This window comes from Dendrobium catenatum, unplaced genomic scaffold (genome assembly GCF_001605985.2).
Source record: "Dendrobium catenatum unplaced genomic scaffold, ASM160598v2 fragScaff_scaffold_880, whole genome shotgun sequence".
Taxonomy (NCBI): Eukaryota; Viridiplantae; Streptophyta; class Magnoliopsida; order Asparagales; family Orchidaceae; genus Dendrobium; species Dendrobium catenatum.
This window is the reverse complement of record NW_021319342.1, coordinates 589,517-611,132: the sequence shown is the minus strand read 5'-3', so window position 1 is coordinate 611,132 and position 21,616 is coordinate 589,517. Positions and strand designations below refer to the sequence as shown.

Genomic DNA, 21,616 nt, shown 5'->3' with positions numbered 1-21,616 from the left:
ATATGATTCCTTTTTTTTCAAAAGCAAATGGACCACGTATGGAATTTTTTAGCAGATTTGTGTGTAAACTGTGAAGGTTTGGGGTAGTGGACTCGTGTTTTTATAGCCAACTATGTTGTTGAATCCAATGAATTTAATGAGCACCATATTTCGAATGGACATCATTGTGATGGCTAGTATTGTTAGTGTATGGAATCAAATCACAGGTCACGATTCTTTCTATTCTCATTTTGAATGGTTGAAATTTACTTTAACTTGCATAGTTGGCTGATGAGAGCTCTCCTTTGTGAAGTTCTATAAGACTTTCATCCAACTATTCTTATAAAAGATTGTTTGTTATCAATTATTGTTTAAAATTGCGTAGTGTGAGGTTAGCATTCATGCAATTCCGGCAAAAAATTCCTTGAGGCATACACCTCAAGCATTTTTTTTTAATGACGCGTGCCTTAATTTTGCTGAGGCGAGTTTGTCTCACTAGCATGAGGTGTACGTCTCACTCTCACTCACTCTCTCTCTCTCTCTCTCTCTCTCTCTCTGTTGACGCTTATTTTCGTGTTGACCAGACCCCGATCGAGCCTGTTCGTGCTCGATCGACCCAAGTGATCGTCGTCGAGGCAAAATCGACTCAAATTAGACCCCGATTTGATTAAATTAAATTTGTTTTAGTCAAATTAAATCAAATTTAATTCGATTAAAGTCAAATCAAATTAAATTGAACCCCGTCGAACGTCGTCGAGCCCCCCAACTATTCTTATAAAAGATTGTTTGTTATCAATCATTGTTTACAATTGCGTAGTGTGAGGTTTGCATTAATGCAATTCCGACAAAAAATTTCTTGAGGCATACCCCTCAAGCCTTTTTTTTTTTTAATGACGTGTGCCTTAATTTTGCTGAGGCGCGTTTGTCTCACTAGCATGAGGTGTACGTCTCACTCTCACTCTCTCTCTCTGTCTCTCTGTTGACGCTTATTTTCGTGTCGAGCTAACTCTGAAAAGACATAAAGCGTTAATATTAAATTAAAAAAATCCTAACAGATGGCGCATTTTTATTGGTGACCGAACGGAGAGATGGCTTCGGTCACTTGACCCAATAATTTGCCCAGTTCGTGCGCCTCAAGGAGCGTGAGAGGAGAGGGGACTTTCATTTTCGTTCGCCCGTCCCGACCCTGAGAGAGAGCGAAGTAGCGAATGAGAGAGAGAGCGGTAGAGAGCGGGAGACAGAGGGCGATTTTTGCACCCTGGCTTTCGTTCGGCTCCCCCCTCGCGTGCGACGCCTTCGGCCGAACCTCCTGGAGGTGTCGGCTCCCTCCCTGCTGCCTGTCGTCTTCCTCTCAACGAGCCAAAGCCGCAAGTGTGCGGCTCTCCCAAGTGAAGGAGGAGGTGGAGTTGTGGATTTGAGCTCTTCTTCTCATTCCAAGGAAGCAAATCAAAAGTTGAGACAAACATTTACTTCCTTTCTCAAAGATCAACGAAGCTAGTGGCTTTTCTTCCTTCCTCTTTCAATTCGGACGCCCTCGAGGCGAGTTGGAAGCTGTTGGAGACTTCCAAATAGCAAAGGAGGGCTTCTATATCCTCCAAACAGCAGTTTGGAGCCCCCAAAACACCTTGGACAGCAAAGGTGACGTTGGGAACATCAATGACAGCACATAGAACTTGGATTGGAGCTTGGCAAAGGCTTGGACAGCAAACTAGGAGCTTGTACAGTGGCTTGGATTACAATTTGGAGCGCTAGGACAACTCGTGAGAGGTATAACTTTGAAACTTAGTGAAACATAGGGTCCCCCAAGGCCAATTGTTGTGTGGTTGACGCCTCCAAGCTTTAGGTCCTTAGAAACTTCAATTTTCGCTCTCCTAAAATCCTATCCCCGTTGTCCACTTGTTTAAATCGTGGAGATCAAGTGATTTTCCATGATTTGCCCTCATATGAGAGCTAAAAGGATGGCGGCAAGGCGGTGGGGCATCGAATTAGTATTCAACGTCCCTATTTTTGCATGATTATACCATTCATGTCATATTTAGTGTTCTTACTTACGACCAAATCCTAGGTTTTGGTGGCTCATTCAATGTTCAAGAAAATGTAGGAACGTAAAGTCTCATATTTAAATGTGGCTTGCGTTAACATACCCCTAAAAACTTGCATGTTATGACAAAATTTAGTATGCATGTGATAGGTTTACACCGCCATGACATTTACTATTCCTTCTAAATTTGCTAGATGCTTAAACATGCATTCCAATTATTTTTATAAAGTTGTGAGATTTTTTATGAGCATTATTGGTTCATGTTTCAAATCCCACAATCAATATATTGATTGGAAGACATAGTTGAACTTCTCCAAATTTAGGGAGATAAAGCGAAACTCTCTTTATTATGCGCTTTCATTTCTCAATATTAAATTAAGCTTATATGAGTTGTTGTCTTTGATTGTTCGCTCTATGTCAATGGCTATAGTCCTTGTACCTACAATTTGCAAAATCATGAATGTGCTCATCAAACTTATGGATGCTTGCAAAGCAAAGATGGAGTGGTTTATGTCTTCAATGAGCTTATAGATTGCACCCCATCATATATTGAAAGTTTGTTCGACATGTTTAGTGTAGTTTGTAAGTTGATGGGTTAATGGTTTTAACACATAACTTAGGTATTTGGTGAAGCTTTCGAAAAGACAATCGAAAACCTTCACCCTTAGATCTTCCCTTAGACTCTAGTAAACCAATTCTTAGAGCCTATCCATAGGGTTTCCAATGACATTCCATTTTATGTGACACAATGTGTTATCTTTCCAAGAAGAGTCGTAGGAGCAAGTCCACCCTATCAAACTTCCCAAATCATGCCAAAATTGATTTGGAAACCTTTTCATTGAGTTGAAAGCTCTCTAGTTGTCTTCCCTTTCTCATGTATGAAAATTCGGAGCATCTCAAAGCGTCATTTTTCCATTGCATGAACAATCTCAACTTAGGATTCTAAAAATCCTAAATTCAAATCTCTTTGCTTGTAAGTACAAATTCTACAAGCACTCACCCATCTCTCCAAATGCATGATAATTGGAACCTTCTCGAGGCCCCAAACACATATCATTGCATGACTTTTGGAGCATCCTCAATGCTCCAAATGTTTTGTCGTTTGACTCCTAGCATATCTTAGGAGTTATCATCAACCTTTATCGTGCATTGCGTTATTGATTTCCAAAAAAAAAAAAAAAATCCTTAATGCATCATGTTACAAGCTTTAGAAACTTGGAGCCAAAATCCAAGTTTTCTTACATCTCTTGTTGGAACCCCAAAACCAACAAGCATCCTCTCATGTGAGATGAATTGAAGTCTCTCAAGCCTTCAAATGTGCCACCACATGAGTCATTCTATTGGCTGGAACAAAAAAAACAACAAATAGCTTTCTTGCTTGATGCTTTCCAAATCACCTCTAAAGAAATTAAAGAGCACTAGTAGACTCTGGGATCAAATCCTAAGTCTCCTCTCCATTTGCTAACAACACGAAGTTAACAAATCCCCTCATGTATAGTAATTTGAAGTTTCCCCTAAACTTCTATTTAATATTGCATGATGTTATTAACCTTAGAACCAAACTCTAAGTTCTTTCTTTCAATTGTTTGAGCCTAAGTTTATCAATTGAACATCCCGCTTAGGCTTAGGATTTAAAACCTAGTCTTTCCTCTCTATTCACTTAACCCAAGATTAAGTGAATGATCATACTTCTTTGAATACCAAATATTCAAAGTCATTCTATGAAATTTTGTAACTTTCTAAGTTACATTTTCTTCCTTCAACTCCAAAGTTGTAGAAAGCTTATCTAATCTTTTATTTATTGGGTTACAAACCAATGAGTAATCCCTTAGATATAAGATTCGAATCATAGTCTTCAACATTTGCTTAGTCGCTAAATAAGCAAATGAAGGATCCTCTTTGGACACCAAATGTCCAAGGAATTCCTTTCAATATGCAATCCAAACGTTGCTTGTTGCTTCTCTCTTCTACAACTTAAGAGTTGTAGAAAGTCCTCTCATCCTCCTAAGCCCAAATCTAGGAGAATGATCATTCCCACTTTTGAACACCAAATGTTCAAGGGCACTCATGAATGTGGAACCTCCAAGTTGCACATGATTTCCCTCTTTCTACAACCCAAAAGTTATAGGAAAACCCTCTTATTATCCTAAAACTTAAAATTAGGAGAATGTACACGTCTCTTTGAATACCAAATGTTCAAAGAATGTTCTTGAACTTGCAACTCATAAGTTGCATCTTTCTCCCTCTTTCCTACAAGTCATGATTGTAGGAGAGTATTTAAATTCGTATTCATGCTCCCAAACCCAAATTGGGAGGATAAATCCCCTCTTTGGACACCATGCGTTCAAAGAAACTACTCCAATTTGCAACCTCTAAGTTGCACTTTGGGCCACTTCTTTTCCTACAATTCTAAATTGTAGGAAATCTCTCAATTCCCCTTCATTTGCCTAGCCTCAAATTAGGCAAATGAATTTATTTCTTTGAACATCAAAAGTTTAAGGAACATTTTGTGGATTTGCAACCCACAAGTTGCATGTTCCTTCCCTCATCTCTACAACTCAAAATTGTAGGAATTCCTCTCACCAATTGATTCAAATTGGATGGGTGAATGCCCCTTTCTTTGAACACCAAATGTTCAAAGAAATTATTCCACTTTGAAACTTTCAAGTTGCATTTCCATTCCTCTTTCTTACAAGTCAAGATGGTAGGAAAGCGTCCGAATCTATCTTCTTACCCTCATTCTTCTAACTTAAATTAGAAGAGTGTATTCCCTCCTTTGAATAATTAAATGTTCAAAGGACTTTCAAGAGTTTGCAACTCTCAATTTGCATCTCATTCTTCTCCATCCCTCCAACCTAAATTGGAGGAATGAATCCTTGTTCTTTGGATACCAAATGTTCAAATAATCCTCTTAGGGTTGTAACTTTCAAGTCACATCCCCTCTCCTTTTCTCCTCCAACCCAAAATTGGAGGAATAAAACTTTTTCTTTGGACATCACATGTCCAAAGGAATTCCTCCAATTTGCAATCCCTAGGTTGCACATTGGACCACTTCTTTCCCTACAAATCTAGATTGTAGGCAACCACCAAGATTCCCTTCATTTATCTTAACCCAAATTAAGAAAATGAAACTCTACCTCCTTGGATATAAAAATTCAAGGAGGCACCCTCTTGATTTAACCTTAAGGTTACAAATCCTCTTTCATTCCTATAGACTCTAAAAGTCTTAAGGAATTCCTCACCTTAGCTCAAAGCCATAGGTTCCTTCACTTTCCTTTCCCTTCTACTTTCCTAAACCTAAGTTAGGAGAGTATACCCCTCTCTTTGAACACCAAATGTTCAAAGAGATATTCGAAAGGTTGCAACCCCTAAGTTGCACATTCCTCTCTTCTCTACAAACTCAAAATTGTAGAGAAATTCAACTTTCCTACAACTCAAAAGTTGTATAGGATTTCCTTATACTCAATCCATGTTGGGTTGTTTAATCTAATTCTATTTGTCTTACTCGTTGAACCAAAAGCAACAAGTAACTTCATCCCAAACATAGGATTCAAAGTCATATTTTTTTCTTCACCCTTCCAACTTGAGTTGGAAGGGTGCAACTGTCTTTTTAGGCACCAAAGTGTCCAAAGACCTTTATGAACTTGCAACTCAAAAATTATATTTTCTCTCAATTCTCCTCAAACTCCAAAGTTGTAAGAAACTTCTCCTCTCTTTAGCTCCAAAAGCTAGAGAGAGCTCTCCAACATTTAGCTCAAAAGCTAAATATTAGATTCTTACCCTTTCTTCTTAGCTCCAAAAGCTAAGGGAAAATCCCTCAACATGTGGCCCAAATGCTTTGGGCCACATGTTGTACACTTCTTACTTAGACCCAAACTCTAGGAGGACCTTTAGTGTAACATATCACACAAGCCTCACATACTTAGGTGCACAACCCCTTAGACATGCTAGGATTAGAATTTTTCTTTGTGTGCGCATGTGATTGATATTGTGGAGTGATTGACTTTTGTATTATCTGCGTTGTGGGCACTTGCCCTTAAGTGGTTAATATAGAAAGATATACATGCTTTTCTATGCAGGTGACCATGTTCGAAATGGGGTAAATTAAATCATGATTATCATAATATTGTTTACTTGCAGGCGCTGCTTAGACCCTCCAAGAGGCATAGCCAATAGGGTAGAAGTAGGGGCTTAGCACTTAGCACTCAATTTTGGGATGATTATATGCTTATTATATAAACTATCTCCTAAGTCTATTTTGCAGATTTGAGTCTTTATCTATTTCATATCATGTATTTGCTTAGATCTAAGATGTAAAACTTATGGGGCTTGATTAAAAAGAAGGGAGGATCGAAGGAGAATGTACCATTTTGGAGATGAACCTCTCTGAAGGTTAAAGCTTGAAGACCTCCACAAGTAGAGTCTGTAAATTTGACTGGGTTGTATAATGACAGGCAACTCAGCTGCCAAACATACTTGTAACGACTTAGACTATCTACATTTATTGCACTTTATTTATATATAAAAGCATGCGTTGTTTGTTTATTGGGTGCGCAATAGAAATGCATATTTTTCCTAAGTTTTTTTCTTTGCTTTATTTCAGTGTGGCCTGGACTCTGTTGCGTTAGACTCTTAGGATAAAATAAATTTTCTACTCTCTTAAAATGTAAGCAACATAAAAATGAAATTAGGCTCCATGGTTTCCTAATAAAAGAAATGTGCATGGCTCTTTTTAAGTAACCAAATTTTCAAAACTTAAAATAATCATGCATAGCCAAAGTGTGTCACATATAAAATGCTTCCACTTAAGGACTAGATAACAAAAATCTCTCTTTTTGTGAGTCAGCATATACATATCCACATAATTAGGCATTTTGGCCTCAAAATCAAGCTATAAGCCATACGTTCTAAATAAAAATAACCTTCTCACTCTATATTTGCATTACGACCGGATGACATGGTTTTAAAAACGATTAGGAGGGTCTAGCTGGTAGTCCCTTCCAGGCGGGACAGTAAATCCAGAGGTCAGGGCAGGCTATGCCTCTTGTGAGGTGTAGTTTGTAAGCCCCTTTGCACTCGTTAGATTTAGGTTCGAGGCACTACCTATCGGTAGTCCTCACCTTAGTCTTAGGGTCCGAGGCATGGATTGATTCCAAATCATCCTATAAGCCCTCATCTTTCGGGCAATTACTACAACATATGTTGAAGGAATGTAAGTCCTAACATTCTAAATAAAAATATCAACTTAAAGCAAAGTTAGATTGCTAAAATGTAAAGCCCAACATAGGATAGTTTGAGCACCTCTGTCTATCCCTCAGAATCAAGTGCTCATACTTCACCTTCCATTGGCTCTCATTTCAAATCTAATTCTAAGTTGATCTTTTCACCTCCTTGGAATTCCTAAAGGACCAAACCCTTTAACTAAGACTTTCTTGGATTTCAAAAAAAAAAAAAAAAAAACTTCAGCCAACATTTGAATGACTCTAAAAGAACAAGCAAAATCATTAGTTTAATCAAAAGTCTTCCCAAGCCAAAACTTGGGATGTAATTAACCATAGTGACTTGCCCCTATGGGATGTCTGTACCCCAGAAATAAACAAATCACGCTCGACCAAACATCGAGTTGGGGAATCTCTGTTAATAATTGTAAATTTTATAGTTAAGTCCATAAGGAAATGAGATTTTTACCCTTCAGGGTAATATATCATGTTCTTATGCCGTACTCGCTTATAAAGTATGCAATCCGTTTGAGGATACAAAAATTCTCCAACACCAGGATGTTGCTGAAATCATGCCAATTTGTTACTTCATAGTTCAATAGAGAGTTAATACGTTATATTTTAACATATTATTTGATTATTATTAAAAAAATAACTTTTAAAATTTATTTTAACTTTACATAATTCTTGGATTTTGAGGCTTATGCCTCAAAATTCCTTAAGACTTACGTCTTGCCTCACGGATGAAAAATACCTTAGTACCCACTTGTGCAATTTTAAACATTGGCATCGATTCATGTTTGTTAAAGAATCTTTTCCCCCCGGATACTTTGATTACTCGTAGTTGATCTTTGTAGATACTATCATTATCTCCTCTAACTACTTTTGAATACTTTTCCTTGATAGCCTATTTTATGTTCTCCGTAGGACTAGGAAATTGCTGATGAGATATAACCGAAGGAAATGTTTTGGTCTAATTTTGATCTTGTTTTGATAGACGTTCATGTTTGTACAGGAGAAGTTTGTGAACTGTATGATAGAAACTTTTGTCTTATTTCATATGAGAACAAAGCTTGAATTTGTTGAATTCTGGTTATTCCCATGGCGTGATCTGGACCCAAAGTTTCATTCTACAGTTCCAAAGAGTACACGTTTCATTAAGACGTGACCTTGTTCTCCTCAGTTCACCATAATAACACTATTGTATTCTTAGCATCGCCATTGTTATTCATTTGTTATAAAGGAAGACATTTCATTTCTCCTCTTTTATTACTTTGATCCATGATGTCTCTGCAGTTTTTTGTGAATGATATCTTTTGAACCTTGGACATGAGGTTTAGCGTCATATTCCTTTCATCTCCATTCCTAGAAAAGACTGCGTTTGGAGTTTTTTCTTTTACAAATATGCATACTTACCAATTAAACATTCTGTTGGCATTTCACTCCTTCCGGTACCACTTGAATTTCTACTTGTTGCTTTTCAATCACAGGGGTTGTCTTCTTCCTGTTCTGTTATTATTTTGTTGTTGCGTTAGCCTTTCCTTCATTGGGTCAACTTCTTTGATAGTTTGGCTTTTTCTTCAGAGTAAAGAGTTGATGGAAGCACATTCTCTTCAGCAATGCTAGTCATATCTCCCGATCCAGATGGGCTTGGTTACCATATTAGTTTGTTTTTAATCTATAACAACATGCTATCTTGTTGTTTATAGCTTTCATTTTGAGATGTTTCTGTTTATGCTTTATTTCGTAGAATGTTTTAGCTGTTCGGGATTTGTTTGCTGGTTCATTATCCATATTCTATTGCTCTTTGCTAATTTAATATTTACCAATTGCATTGGATGCTAATTTATTGATAGCCTTTCCATGCAGCAAGTTATTTCGTCAAATATTGAGATGATATTTCCAACACAATTAGAATCTGGGGTGCCTTCTAGTTTGCAATCAGCGCAACCCATTCAGCATGCTTTTAACACCTTTTGGCGAGCAGACCATGTGCATGAACATTTAAGGAACTTGCAGGAAACTATTCATCTATTAAAATCAGTGTATGTATTTATGGTGTCATATTTTATCACAAAACAAAACTAATTTACATTATCCTGGGGCACATTGGACCATTAGATCAGCCAGCCTCTTATAAGCACGATCTAATTGTTTATTCTTTGGCAGGCAGAAAGAACTAGAGGGAATTTATCTAATCAAAAGATCCAATTATACTGTTGAAGTTGATGGAATGCCTTCTAATTACTTGCAAGGACAAAAGTTGCTTTCTTCTCCCTCAGATTCCTTTGGGAATGAAATGCTTTATAATATAACTGAGATAATTAAAGAGAAGAAAGTTTGCCCGGAAGTACAAGAATCTCTTTCTTTAGAAGCCGCGAACTCATTAGTTGCAACTGTGAAAAGCCAACTTTCCCCATTTAATGCCATCACGAGCCAGACAAGTCAATGGGAGGAAAAGTCCATGGCAGTGAAGTTAGTTCAAAAGCTGCAAAAGTACAAGAGGAATAAACATTGGAAAAAGAGAAAAAGAAAACAAGTTGCAGAGCTGCTACAGATGGTTGCTTGGATCCTACCTTTAGATTATGCATTTATTCCTTACTGACAGCTTGTAAAACTGTGCAAATCCTACTTTTTTTTAAAAAGCATGTTGGTAAATTTGGCTGTTGCATACTATGCCTTGAATATTTGAATCTATGATTATGATGATTGTCTTTCTGTTTTACCTGTTGCCCAATAGGAGCATGAGCGATATGATAAGGCCGATGAAGATGCTGATGAGTGGAGGGCAAGAGAGATTGCCAAGGACATTGCAAAACGCAAGGTACCATTACCATCTTTTGCAGGTGCTGGTTTGCCTTTTTGATAAAATATCTGGATGTCTGTTTTTGTTAATACCTAGCAGCCATCAGTTAATTGAAATTGACCTGTATCTTGATGTGCTTATGCTGAAAAAATTCATAAATTATCTTCTTACTCAAAACATTGTTTATAGTTATACATTTTTCATGACCTGGTTCTTGTTTAATTCATGCTACTATTCTACCCTCTTATGACATTGTTGTTCTTTTAGTGCAACTTCTAATATCTCCAACTTCCAATTTCAAATGCAAAGCATTACAGGCAACGGCTTCAAAAACTGGTAGCTTGATAGTATGAGTGAACGGTGATGGAAAGCTAAGATAATGTATACATGTTACTGACTTTTAGAAATTCACATGATTTCAGGTTAGGATTTTTGGTGTTTTAGTGAGGCTGATTGGATATATTTGTAAAAGAGTTTCCCTATAAAAGGGCTTTGTCTATCCCTCCATATTGAGATCGTAATCTTGGTTAATGAGTCCTATGGCATTACCCTTTGTGTTGGCATTTGGCACATGTAAGTGTCATGTTCCTTTAAACTACTGCTCTGGTAATGAATATTGAGATGGTTGTAACGTTGCTTAGATGTCATGGTTCTATTATTTAGGGATTTATGCCAATGATCCTTAGCCTTGACAATTTAGCACCAGGAGAGGTACTTCATGCCTTGCTTCTTACATTACGCCAGGGAACTTGCAAATGATTAATAGCATGATTAATAGTATGTGTCGAACAATCTTGTTTGCGATTATTGGGTGCCACGTTAAGAACTATGTTTTTTTGTGATACATCTTGGTTTGTTTCATTGGAAAGGGGTTTACTATAGGGTAAATTGCGTGTCTGAAAATAATAAAATACAGCTGATTGTGACTCAAATGGGTGAAGTATACTTGATTGTTGTTTAGAGACATTAGGCATGTTTATTGATAGATGGTTAAAAGAAATAATATGTTCAACAATGGCTTAAAGGTATATTATGAAAAACTCAATTATGTATCAACAAACATTAATCTAGATTGAAATGTTAGTTTTTGAAAATTTATTGTTGTTTTTAATATAGTGACATGAAGCCTATGTATTAACATGGAAGGCATTTATATTTTGTTATTTTGGCGTGCACCAATTCTTGAACATGCTTGTTGATGTAATTTATTATAGGACGTGTTGTTGACTTGACACTTTTTGATAAGTTTGAAGGTTATTTACTGGTTGAATTAGGGCCTTACCACACTTTTTGTGTATTATGTTTGGTGCATGGGTGCCTTTTCATGCTTTTGGGTGCAATACATGGGATTAGTATTTACTATTGGATGCCTTTCCACGTTAACACTTTATTGATATATTTAAATCAGGTGCTTTGGTAAGCTTATTAAGGTTAAGGCTTGATTAGAATCTTTCAATCAACTATGAACCAAATGTGATCATACTCATGTGTTGATGATTAGCTTGATCAACCAAGTTGGATATTTATAATTTTGAAATATATTTAAGGGGTGATTATACACTTTTCAAAAAAGTTAGGGGTGTTGTTTGTATCGTTGAGGCTTATGGATTCTTTGATCCTTTTGAAAGTTACTTAGAAGCTTGATTTTGAAGATTAAATCTTTAGAGTATTCTAGTCTTGTTTACTCGGACGGGCATATTGATTTTTTAAAATCTTAGTTGTCATTTCAATAAATTTGAACTTCCATTGGAGTAGATAGAAGATTTTGAGCTCTAGAGGTCAATTTAGTTAGTTTAATTTCCTGACGAGAGCAACTTGAATGTGTTTTGTTTGCGTTGTCGTGTCAAGAGTGAAATTCTTTTTAATGTTTAACTTAAATAAATTGTAATTAAACATCTGCCAAGAAATTTTTACATTAGATAGCACATGAAAGTATATTTTTCATTTGTGAATTCTCGGTGGGGCAGATTAGGCATTTTAGCCTACGATATTTAGGCCATGTATCTACGATGTACATTTTGGGTAGAATGCATGATACATTTCTCCCTAACATGAGGTATATCCAATTCATTTTCCATTGTTTTGCAGATTTTGTTTAGGTAACATGTGTCTACTCAATCATCTCATTTAAGTTGTTGCATAGTTTGCTAGAAATGCCCATTTGAAGTGCCTTTGGGGAATTTTAGCTAGGAACATACGTAACTTAAATAACCCTAGAATGCTATCAAAATTGATGGATGCCAATAAAAATCAGAATGTCTACATCAAATCATTATTATAGGCAATATAAGAATGATGTGTGCCATGGTTTTTGCCACATGAAAGATCCATTGAAAGAAAACAATTTAAAATTAAGAATTGAAAAATATCTTCAATGGTGGATGTTGATATTACTTTATTCTATGTTGGATTGGTGATGGAAAGTCCTAATCATATTGTGAGAATCAGACTTATCAGGTTCAGCAGAATCGGCCCGGTTCAGCAGAACCGGCTATGTATTGTAGCACTGAGCGTAATCGAGAGCAGAAACTCGAAACCGAGTGGGCCGCATGATGCGCCTATTTGACGGATCGTTTCACCGTTTTAAGTGACTAATCACGTGTAGGAGGGAAAAATAGCGACTCATCGTGAGTTATAACTTCTATTCGTTGATTCCTTTTGGAGCAACTCGCGTGAGAAGTGTCAGTTGAGAGAAACGGCTATGAGGAAGAAGAAGGAAGAAAGGAAGTTTTCAATTTCATTTCTTTTGACATTTTTTCTCTTATGTGATTTAATTCTAAGAAAAGATAAGTTATTTTAAAGGGAGATAGAAGAAATTGAAAAAGGAAGTGAAGAAATTTTGGGGTAAACAAATCATTGAATTTTCATTTATATTGATCGAAGGGATAATTGAATTTAATTGTTTTTTTACATTCATAAGTATTTTTTTTTCTCTAACTGACAACATAATAAGTGATTAACAAATAGGAAGAAGAAATATGATGGGGAGTGTCTTGATTCAAAGCGAAAGAGAAGAATACATTTTGAGGTAATTATAAGTGCACGAGATTTTAAATTAAGTCATGAATATCAAATAGTAAATTGAATTTAGAAGCATAATGAAGTTATGGCATAGAATCTACTTAAAGAGAGAAGAAATTTTAAAATATTAAGTTAGAGAATTCACTAGTAGTATGTGAAATTGTTAATAATAAAGTCTTTTATATAGGTAAATATAAAAATTATCTATGTGCATTCAATAACTAGTTCTAGAGAATGAGAACATTTCTAATGAATAATATTTGAGATGTTAATCACACAAATTAATTATAAGTAAACAAGTTAGAGAAGTTAAGAAAAATTTATCGCTTAAATTTTAACGACGAGGTCTTCCTAGGTATAATCTACCGTCATTGGAATAAGGAGCAAAAGTGAAGCAGCACATTTCTTAAGTTCAAGGTAAGCACTCATGCTTTTATTTTATAATAATGATGTTGTTTTCTTTAATTCAAGTTCATTGATTTAGTTAATATTGACTAACTAATGATTATTGTAAGATTATATTATTTCTTCTTTTTGAATGGTCATATTGAATTATTTTATAATTGGCATGATTATTTAACATATGCAAAGTTATTCAATGATAAATGAATGAAAAAATTATAGAATGCTTGTATGTGTATGTTGACTAATAGAGTCCACTCCTTATGGTATTGATTAGATACTCAATGTACCTGTGCACGTAAATGTTATGGAAAAGAAAAAAATGGAAAATGAGTACCTTTATTTGTACTAAATTAGACGGTGGCTCCTCTGACAGTTGTATTATTTATGAAAAAAAAAATATATAAATAAAGATACTATATATGCATAATAGTGAAAGTTTTGATATAAAATGAATTTAAATAGAATTACTTTATGAATTGAAATGCTCATACATATTATTTTCAATTATCTTAGATTATTGTAATTTAGAAGCATGTTTTACTTGCTGAGCTATGGCTTATTTTAGTTGCTTTAACATTTTTTCTGGTATAATTTAAAATAATCAAAATAGAAGAGGTGAAAATGTGTATCGTAGGCGTGAGTGCACCTGAAAAAAGGTATTTAAACAATTTTATTTTAATTTGTTTCAAATTTGAGGTTTAGTGTATCTTTTAGTGTATTAGAGATAGATTTAATAATTACAAATCTAATCTATCGTCTGATTGTCTGTTCCCGTCTAGTTAATTCTAGCATCCGGGTTGGGTTGCAACAAAAGTGGTATCAGAGCCCAAGGAGTATCTTAGGAATGTGAATCGTAATGAAAAATCCATATGAATGCTTTATGAGCTTATTCGAGAATTTAAAGATTTGATTAAATAATATAATTAATTAATTTATAAATATATATCAGGTCTACGAATGATCAAGAGGAAATAGCTGGTAGAAATATGTAAGGAGATGGACTTCCACTTGAAGTGATTGTGAACATGATACGCCCTAGGGTTTCCAAGTTAGGGTTTGCCCTAATGCTCTTCCAAAGATGAAATTTCTCTTCCAAATCCAAGAAAAAATCAACACGAGGGATGAGAGGAAGAACAAGAACCTTTGCATTCAAAATCCAAGAGAAACAAGATACAATTTGTCCACTTCGAGAAGGACAAGGTCTCCCACTACAAACCCTAGAAAAACAAGAGAAAGAAACTAAGGAGGCTAAGAGAAAACTCAAATCTTGCATAACCCTAGAAATCCCCCCTTAATCCCTACTTATAGCAAGCAAAAGACCAAACCAAACCCACTAGTGGGCTGCCCAAACTGAACCGCCCAGCTCAGGGCTGACCCGAGCCAAACCGGTCCAGAAATGGACCGGTTCCGCTCAAGTCGAAGCCCCCGCTCCGCTCTGCGTCAAGCTCCGCGCCCGCGTCCCTTCGCGCGATCCTTCGGAGGATCGGCCGACGCGGCCCTCCTTTCCGGCCGCTTCCGAGTGCTCCGGGGTCGCCGACCCTCCCTCTGCCCGTCGGCGGCGGCCTGCATCAGAACACTAATACCTTTACCCAGATGATGATGGCTATGACCCAAATGCTTCATGAATCAAGATCACAGCCTTAAGTTAAAGTTGATAAATATTTGAAGTTGTTTCAAGACATGCGAGCACTATTATTCACGAGTAATGAAGGACCAATTGAGGCTGAGAATTGGTTGCTTCATATAGAGAAAGAACACTAATACCTTTACTCAGATGATGATGGCTATGACCCAAATGCTTCATGAATCAAGATCACAGCCTTAAGTTAAAGTTGATAAATATTTGAAGTTGTTTCAAGACATGCGAGCACTATTATTCACGAGTAATGAAGGACCAATTGAGGCTGAGAATTGGTTGCTTCATATAGAGAAGATATTGGATAGCATGTCATATCCTGATGAAAAAGAATCGTCACTCGTTACATTTGTCTTGGATGGAGAAGCTGAAAGGTGGTGGAGAGGACAACGTGAAGACAGGCTGGGAGATATTCCAAATTTACTGGTCAATTGAGAACACTTTGTAGAACTGTTTAGAGAATGGTTCGTACGGTCGTACCTATGTCAGTAAGAAGATAGATGCAGGACATTTATAAGATTGATTCAAGGGGAAAAAACAGTGATGCAATACGAAGCAGAATTTACAACACTATCTAGATATGCACAACAGCTGATTACAATAGTAGAAGAAAAATGTTATAGATTCCTATCTGATTTAACAGATGCAATTAGACAACCTTTAGTACATTTAGGAATCGAGGATTATTTAATGTTGATGAAAAGAGTTAGAAGGGTGGAGATTGACTTTCAAATCAGTTAGAAGAGAAGGGACCAACATAAAAAGAAGAGTGTTGAAGAAGATATCCAAATCAATCAAATTGAAGGATCAAATGGGAAGAAGCCCAAGCTTAGTCCTAGTCGAGACAATAGTGCTGCTGTCAGTAAAGTCATGAAAGCTTCTGCTAAGTGTGACATATTACACAAGGGTGAATGTCCGATGGATTCCAACACTTGCTATTGGTGTCGTCAGACTGAACACATAACAAAATATTGCCTTACATTGGTTCAGAGGACTTCAGGAGAAATGAGATATAGTGAAGCACCTTCGCAGAGGATCTTTGAAAAACAAAAGATGATAGAACCATCAATTTCAGTTTCAGCATAAAATCAATTCAGGCAGAATGTTTGACCGCGAGTTTATGCTTTGACTCAACAAGAGCCTAACGAATCTATAGATGTTAATAAAGATGCATGAGCAACCCTTAATATAATAACTTGTTATGCTATATCAGATATTTTGAGTTTATTAGGTTATCTTGTTATGTTATATCAAATATTTAGTTTTATTCAGTTATGCATTTAATGTTGAAGTTTATGTTGAATAAAATTGAAGATGCTATTTGCTTATGTAACTAGAAGTTTAAGTAAATATTGAGGACAAAATTTTTATAAGTAGGGGAGATTGTGAGAATCGGACTTATCAAGTTCAACAAAACCGACCCGTTTCAGTAGAACCGGCTATGTACTGTAACACAGAGTAGAACCGAGAGCAGAAACACGAAACCAAGCGGTCGCGTGTGTATATGCGTATATTTTAAGGATCGTTTCGCCGTTCTAAGCGACTAATCGCGTGCAGGAGGGAAAAATAGCAACTCCTCGTGAGTCATAACTTCTATTCGCTGATTTCTTTTGGAGCAAATCGCGTGAGAAGTGTTAGTCGAGATAAACAACTACGAGGAAGAAGAAGGAAGAATGTAAGTTTCTAATTTCATTTCTTTTGACATTTTTCTTCTTTTGTGATTTAATCCTAAGAAAAGATAAGTTATTTTAAATGGAAGTAAAAGAGGAAATTGAAAAAGGAAGTGAAGAAATTTTGTGATAAACAAATTAGTGAATTTTCATTTATATCAATGGAAGGGGTAATTGAATTTAATTGTTCTTTGACATTCATAAATATTTTATTTTCTTTAACTGACAACATAATAAGTGATTAACGAATCGGAAGGAGAAATATGGTGGGAAGTGTCTTGATTCAAAGAGAATAGAAGAATACATTTTTGAGGTAATTATAAGTGCATGAGATTTTAAATTAAGTCATGAATATATCTAATAATAAATTGAATTCATAGAATCTACTTAAAGAGAAGAAATTTTAAAATATTAAGTTAGAGAATTCACTAGTAGTCTGTAGCGTTGTGATTGGGTGAGGGGGCGGAGAAGTCAACGGTGTTGTGGATAGTTAGGATGCTGCGGATGGGGTGGTTAGAGAGGAAGCCCGTGAGAGTTGTGTGCATGGTTGGTTGTGTGATAGCAAGGGAGAATTGAGCAAGAATCGGAGGGGGTGTTGGAGCGCGCTAGCTTGCTGGCTTTGGGAGTAGGGGAGATGAAGTGCAGAGGAACTAGCGAGCAGGTTTCAAGTTTGGAAATGAGAAGTGCTTGATTGCAAGGGACAATATTGCAGACTATCTGGATTTCGGGGATTAATTTGGTGTGGAACACGATTTGATTATATTTCTTATGTTTAATCATTAAAATCTCAAGTAGGTGAATTTGTATTTCATCCAAAGTGGGTTATTTCAAAGCTCAACAAATTGCATAAATTGCATGTAGTGATGGCGAAGCAGAATAAAAAATGGTCTCCTAGTAACTCTCACTACCAGTTCAAACGATGGGTGAATAAGCAATCCATACCAATACTACAACTCCACGAATCCATGTTAGAAACTAATACCATTACAAGCCCTTACCATAATTCCACTTAAAATCAGAATCCATGCAACCGCTCACTGGAACTGCAGCTACAGTCCTGCTTCACAAAGGCTTTTAAATACAGCGAAAGCAGTTGCATGGGCTTATTTAAAAGTTATAAGGTAATGAGAAAAGATTGAAGAATGCGTGGATGCACGATGTGGGAAGGAAGCCAGGGCAAGTTCTTCAGAAGGATAGGGAAGGGAAGGGAATGGTTTGTTAATATGAGTTAGACCTATTATAGGATGCATGTTTATTTTGGTTCGGACCATGGTCTTCATTTTACTTCTTAGAAAGAAGCGTGCCTACTGCTGTATTACATTTGGTAATATACTTTATTGTCTCCATCTTTTTTAGTCTTGCAATGATTTTTTTGGCAATTTTCCAAGGCCGTTTTGTTGTAATATCTTTGTTTTATCTTTCTCTGTACTGATGTTCCTGCAATTTTTATTACTTTAATTTGATAGCACATCCTTTTTCCTTAGCACTGAGATGTAGCAACTACAATTGTCAGTCTTCCTGAGTTCCAAACACATATTTTTGATTACTAAAATAAGTTGTTCGTCCTTTTTCACAAGCAGGGTATTGAGGATGTAATATTAATTGTTTTCTGTTCGTTTTAATGAGTTTTATCCAATGCCAGGTTATAACTTTGATTATATTAGAATCTGATTTTGGCATTTCCAGATGGAAAGCATGAAGTCAATTGCAAAGCTTAAAGCTATTGAGGAAAGAAAGAGATTAGAATCTGAGGTGAGCCATTCTACTGTTTAATGGATGACTTTTTTCAATTGACTTGTAATCCATTTATGAAAGTGATTAGAGCTTGTTGTTCGTTGCTAGTTGCCATTCCAGGTTTCTAGTATTCACGTGTTCTGCGGTGCATGTGAAGCTTTTCTTGTCATTCTTAATGACAGAAAAACTGTCCGAAAAGAATGACATTCTTATCTTGCACTACGAATGTGTATATTCCTCATTATCAGTTCATGGATTGCATATTACTGATATTTTAGCCATTCATCTGAGTTTCTTTGGAGAAGACTTGATTTCTCTAGAGAAAATTGCTAGAGTTTCAAATTATATTTGATGGCCTTGTTTGGTTCAAATGCCCAGCTAAGTGTACATTTGCTGATTCCTCCATGGCTTTTAGCCCTAACATTTTGCTACTACTATCTGTGTAGGCCGAGGTGCTAGAAGGAAGTCGAATGAATACTATTTAACTTTGTCATTGGTTGCGTCCTTCTATTATATTTTATTTTATGCTTTATTTTGATACGTAGCTGTGCAAACTGTTGCTATGAGCTCTATGCTTTTAACAACTTCTTCCTATGTTAGTTTTATCATGTTTCATTCCATAAATTAAGTTTTTTTTTGCTAACTCTGATGTGGTGTGTATTCTTTTCATTTTCATTTTCCTATTTAATGATGTTTTTGTGAGATTCATGTGAATCTGTTTGATGTAGGTCTGCGTATAAATGCGATGATTTAGTAAGAACTTGCACAACTTTTGATTAGAGAATAACGAAGAAAACAACAAGCATTTAAAACAACGGGTTAAAACGTAAGAGGGGTCACGTCCGCTTAGGCTAAGTCACATAACCAGAGATTTGAAACTTCAAAATAAATTAGAAAACAACATTATGCCGGAGTAGTAGTTTCAATAAAAATTCCTAGTCTAATAGTGAGATTAGCAAGCACATGAATACACTCAAAACCCTACATTTACTAAGCTTAGCAGAAGCAGGTGACAGTCGGCCTTCGTGACTACAATCAATATCACGAGAAAAGTTAGACTCAAGAAATAAGAGAAAAGGAAGCATAGGAAACCTTCGTCAAGGATCGGTGGCGATCCTCCACTCAATGATCTCCAATTGCTCATCGATGGCTTCCACCAAGGTATCCAAGATCCGCTCGATATAATCTTCCACCGTGTGATCGACCCTTGGGTGGTTGACGTCGAAGAAGGTTGAATGTAAGATGCACACAAACCTGTGTTCGTCGTAGGTTAGGCCGTATTCAGTTTCCGAATCGGCCATTCATGGATGTTATCGGACGAAGTCTTCCCACGGCTTACTAGGCTCTTTGATTATTGTGGATGAGAAATAAGTTTCTCGAGACGTGGTGGCGGTAGAAGGAGGCCGGCCAAGGGAGAAGGGTCTTAAAGGTTTTACGTTGGGCTTGAGATGGAGAAGGAATAAAATCTGAAATAATTTCAGATTTTTGGAGAGGAGGGGAATTGGAATTTGAAATAATTCCAAAAGGGAATGAGAGAGGGGAGGGCGGCGGCAAGGGGGAGGCTAGGGATTTATTTTCCAAATATCAATATCAGATTTTGGAAATAAATAAGGTGTGAGGGCCTTGGAAATTTCGGCTAGAGAGGATTGGGGGATTTGAAATTATTTCCTAAGTTAAGAGTGGAGTTTAGGAAATAATTAAAAGGACATTAATGGGATAGGGGGGCCGGCGGCATGCATGGGCTAGGGGTAATTAATGTGGGGAATTAAAGCTCTTTAATTTAGTTTTAAGAATTAGGAAAGTAAATAAACAAATCCAATTTGAATTTAAAATTCAAATTGATTTAAGTTAAATACTTTCCTAAAAAAGATGAATTAAATTGGGATAGAATTTTGAATTTCAAATTCAAATAATTTAAGTTTCAAATTGCATTCACCCAAATTAAGAAACCTAAGAACGAAGAGGAGAGGGTGAGGCCGACGGCTATGGGTTAGGGCTGGCGGGTGGGGAAAAAGGATTGGTGTGGGGGAAATTGCGAGGTGGCAAGGTGTGGGAGTTAAGATGGCTGGCGGTTTAGGGGTGTCGGGGCGGTCAAGGCTGGCGGCTAGAGGAAAAGGGGAAGGGGAAAGAAGATAGAGAATTAAAACCACGAACCCGGCCATCTCCAAGGTTGGTGGGTAATGCGGCAATCTCCCTCTCAAAGGGATCTCTCTCCGATCTCTTTAGCTCTCTCAAGAACCCCAACAAGAAAACACAATTCTCAAATAATCATTTATTCCTCCCTTGAAAAATAAAACAAGGGGTTATAAATGGCCTAGTACATGAGACTCAAGAAATAAAAGATGAAAATGCCATCGGGGCTTACATACGACATCCATTTACTAGAAGGGTACAACGAGAAATAAAATAACCTAAAAATTAAAACAAATACAACGACACATAAATAAAACAATACATAATATAAATCAAAAGTACAATGACTCGATCGTGGCTGTGGATCGGCGATCTACGGCCACGCCTCTGATAAACCTTCCATGATCTAATGTCCTCATCAAAGGTCCATATAGATTTCTTTTTTCAAATCATCATTCAAGAATGCCTTTTTGACATCCAATTAATGAAGAGCCTAATCATTGTTGATTGCCATTAAGATGACCCAAATAATGTCAAGTCTTATAATAGGAATGAAATCTTGAAGTAGTCAATCCCATAAGTCGGGATGAACCCTTTTGTGGTCGCCCATGCTTTTTATCTCTCAATGGATCTTCCAGATTGATATTTGTTAGTAAAGACCAATATACGCCCGATAAGAGTTGCATTCTTTGGTTTATGAAGGATTTCCCATGTTCCATTTTTTTCAAGAGCTTTCATTTCATCTTCCACAACTTCTTGCCATTCTAGTTTATTAAGAGCCTCTTCTATAGTCTTTGAGATTTATATTTCTGCTAAGTTGGAAACCGGCGTTTTCAGTGAGGAGAGATGGCTATATTGTACGAAATTTGCTATAGGAGTGCATGCACAAGCATCTTTTCTTTGTGCAATGGGTCATTTTTCAGTAATTTCATTTTAGAGAGCCGTGGGATCACATTTTGGACATGTTGGTTG

General features: G+C 36.5%; 1 protein-coding gene across 1 annotated transcript in view; it reads left to right on the top strand.

Annotated features, from left to right (window-relative positions):
• The first annotated feature begins 1,105 nt into the window (after positions 1–1,105).
• Positions 1,106–21,616, top strand: part of LOC110115874 (U11/U12 small nuclear ribonucleoprotein 59 kDa protein-like) — a 71,680-nt gene continuing 51,169 nt past the window's right edge. Inside the window, exons 1-5 of the mRNA XM_028697144.1 lie at positions 1,106–1,746; positions 9,109–9,284; positions 9,409–9,799; positions 9,980–10,063; positions 18,464–18,529. Of these exons, the coding sequence (XP_028552977.1) occupies positions 9,133–9,284; positions 9,409–9,799; positions 9,980–10,063; positions 18,464–18,529 (693 nt within the window). The 5' untranslated portion in view covers positions 1,106–1,746; positions 9,109–9,132. The remainder of the gene's footprint in view (positions 1,747–9,108; positions 9,285–9,408; positions 9,800–9,979; positions 10,064–18,463; positions 18,530–21,616) is intronic.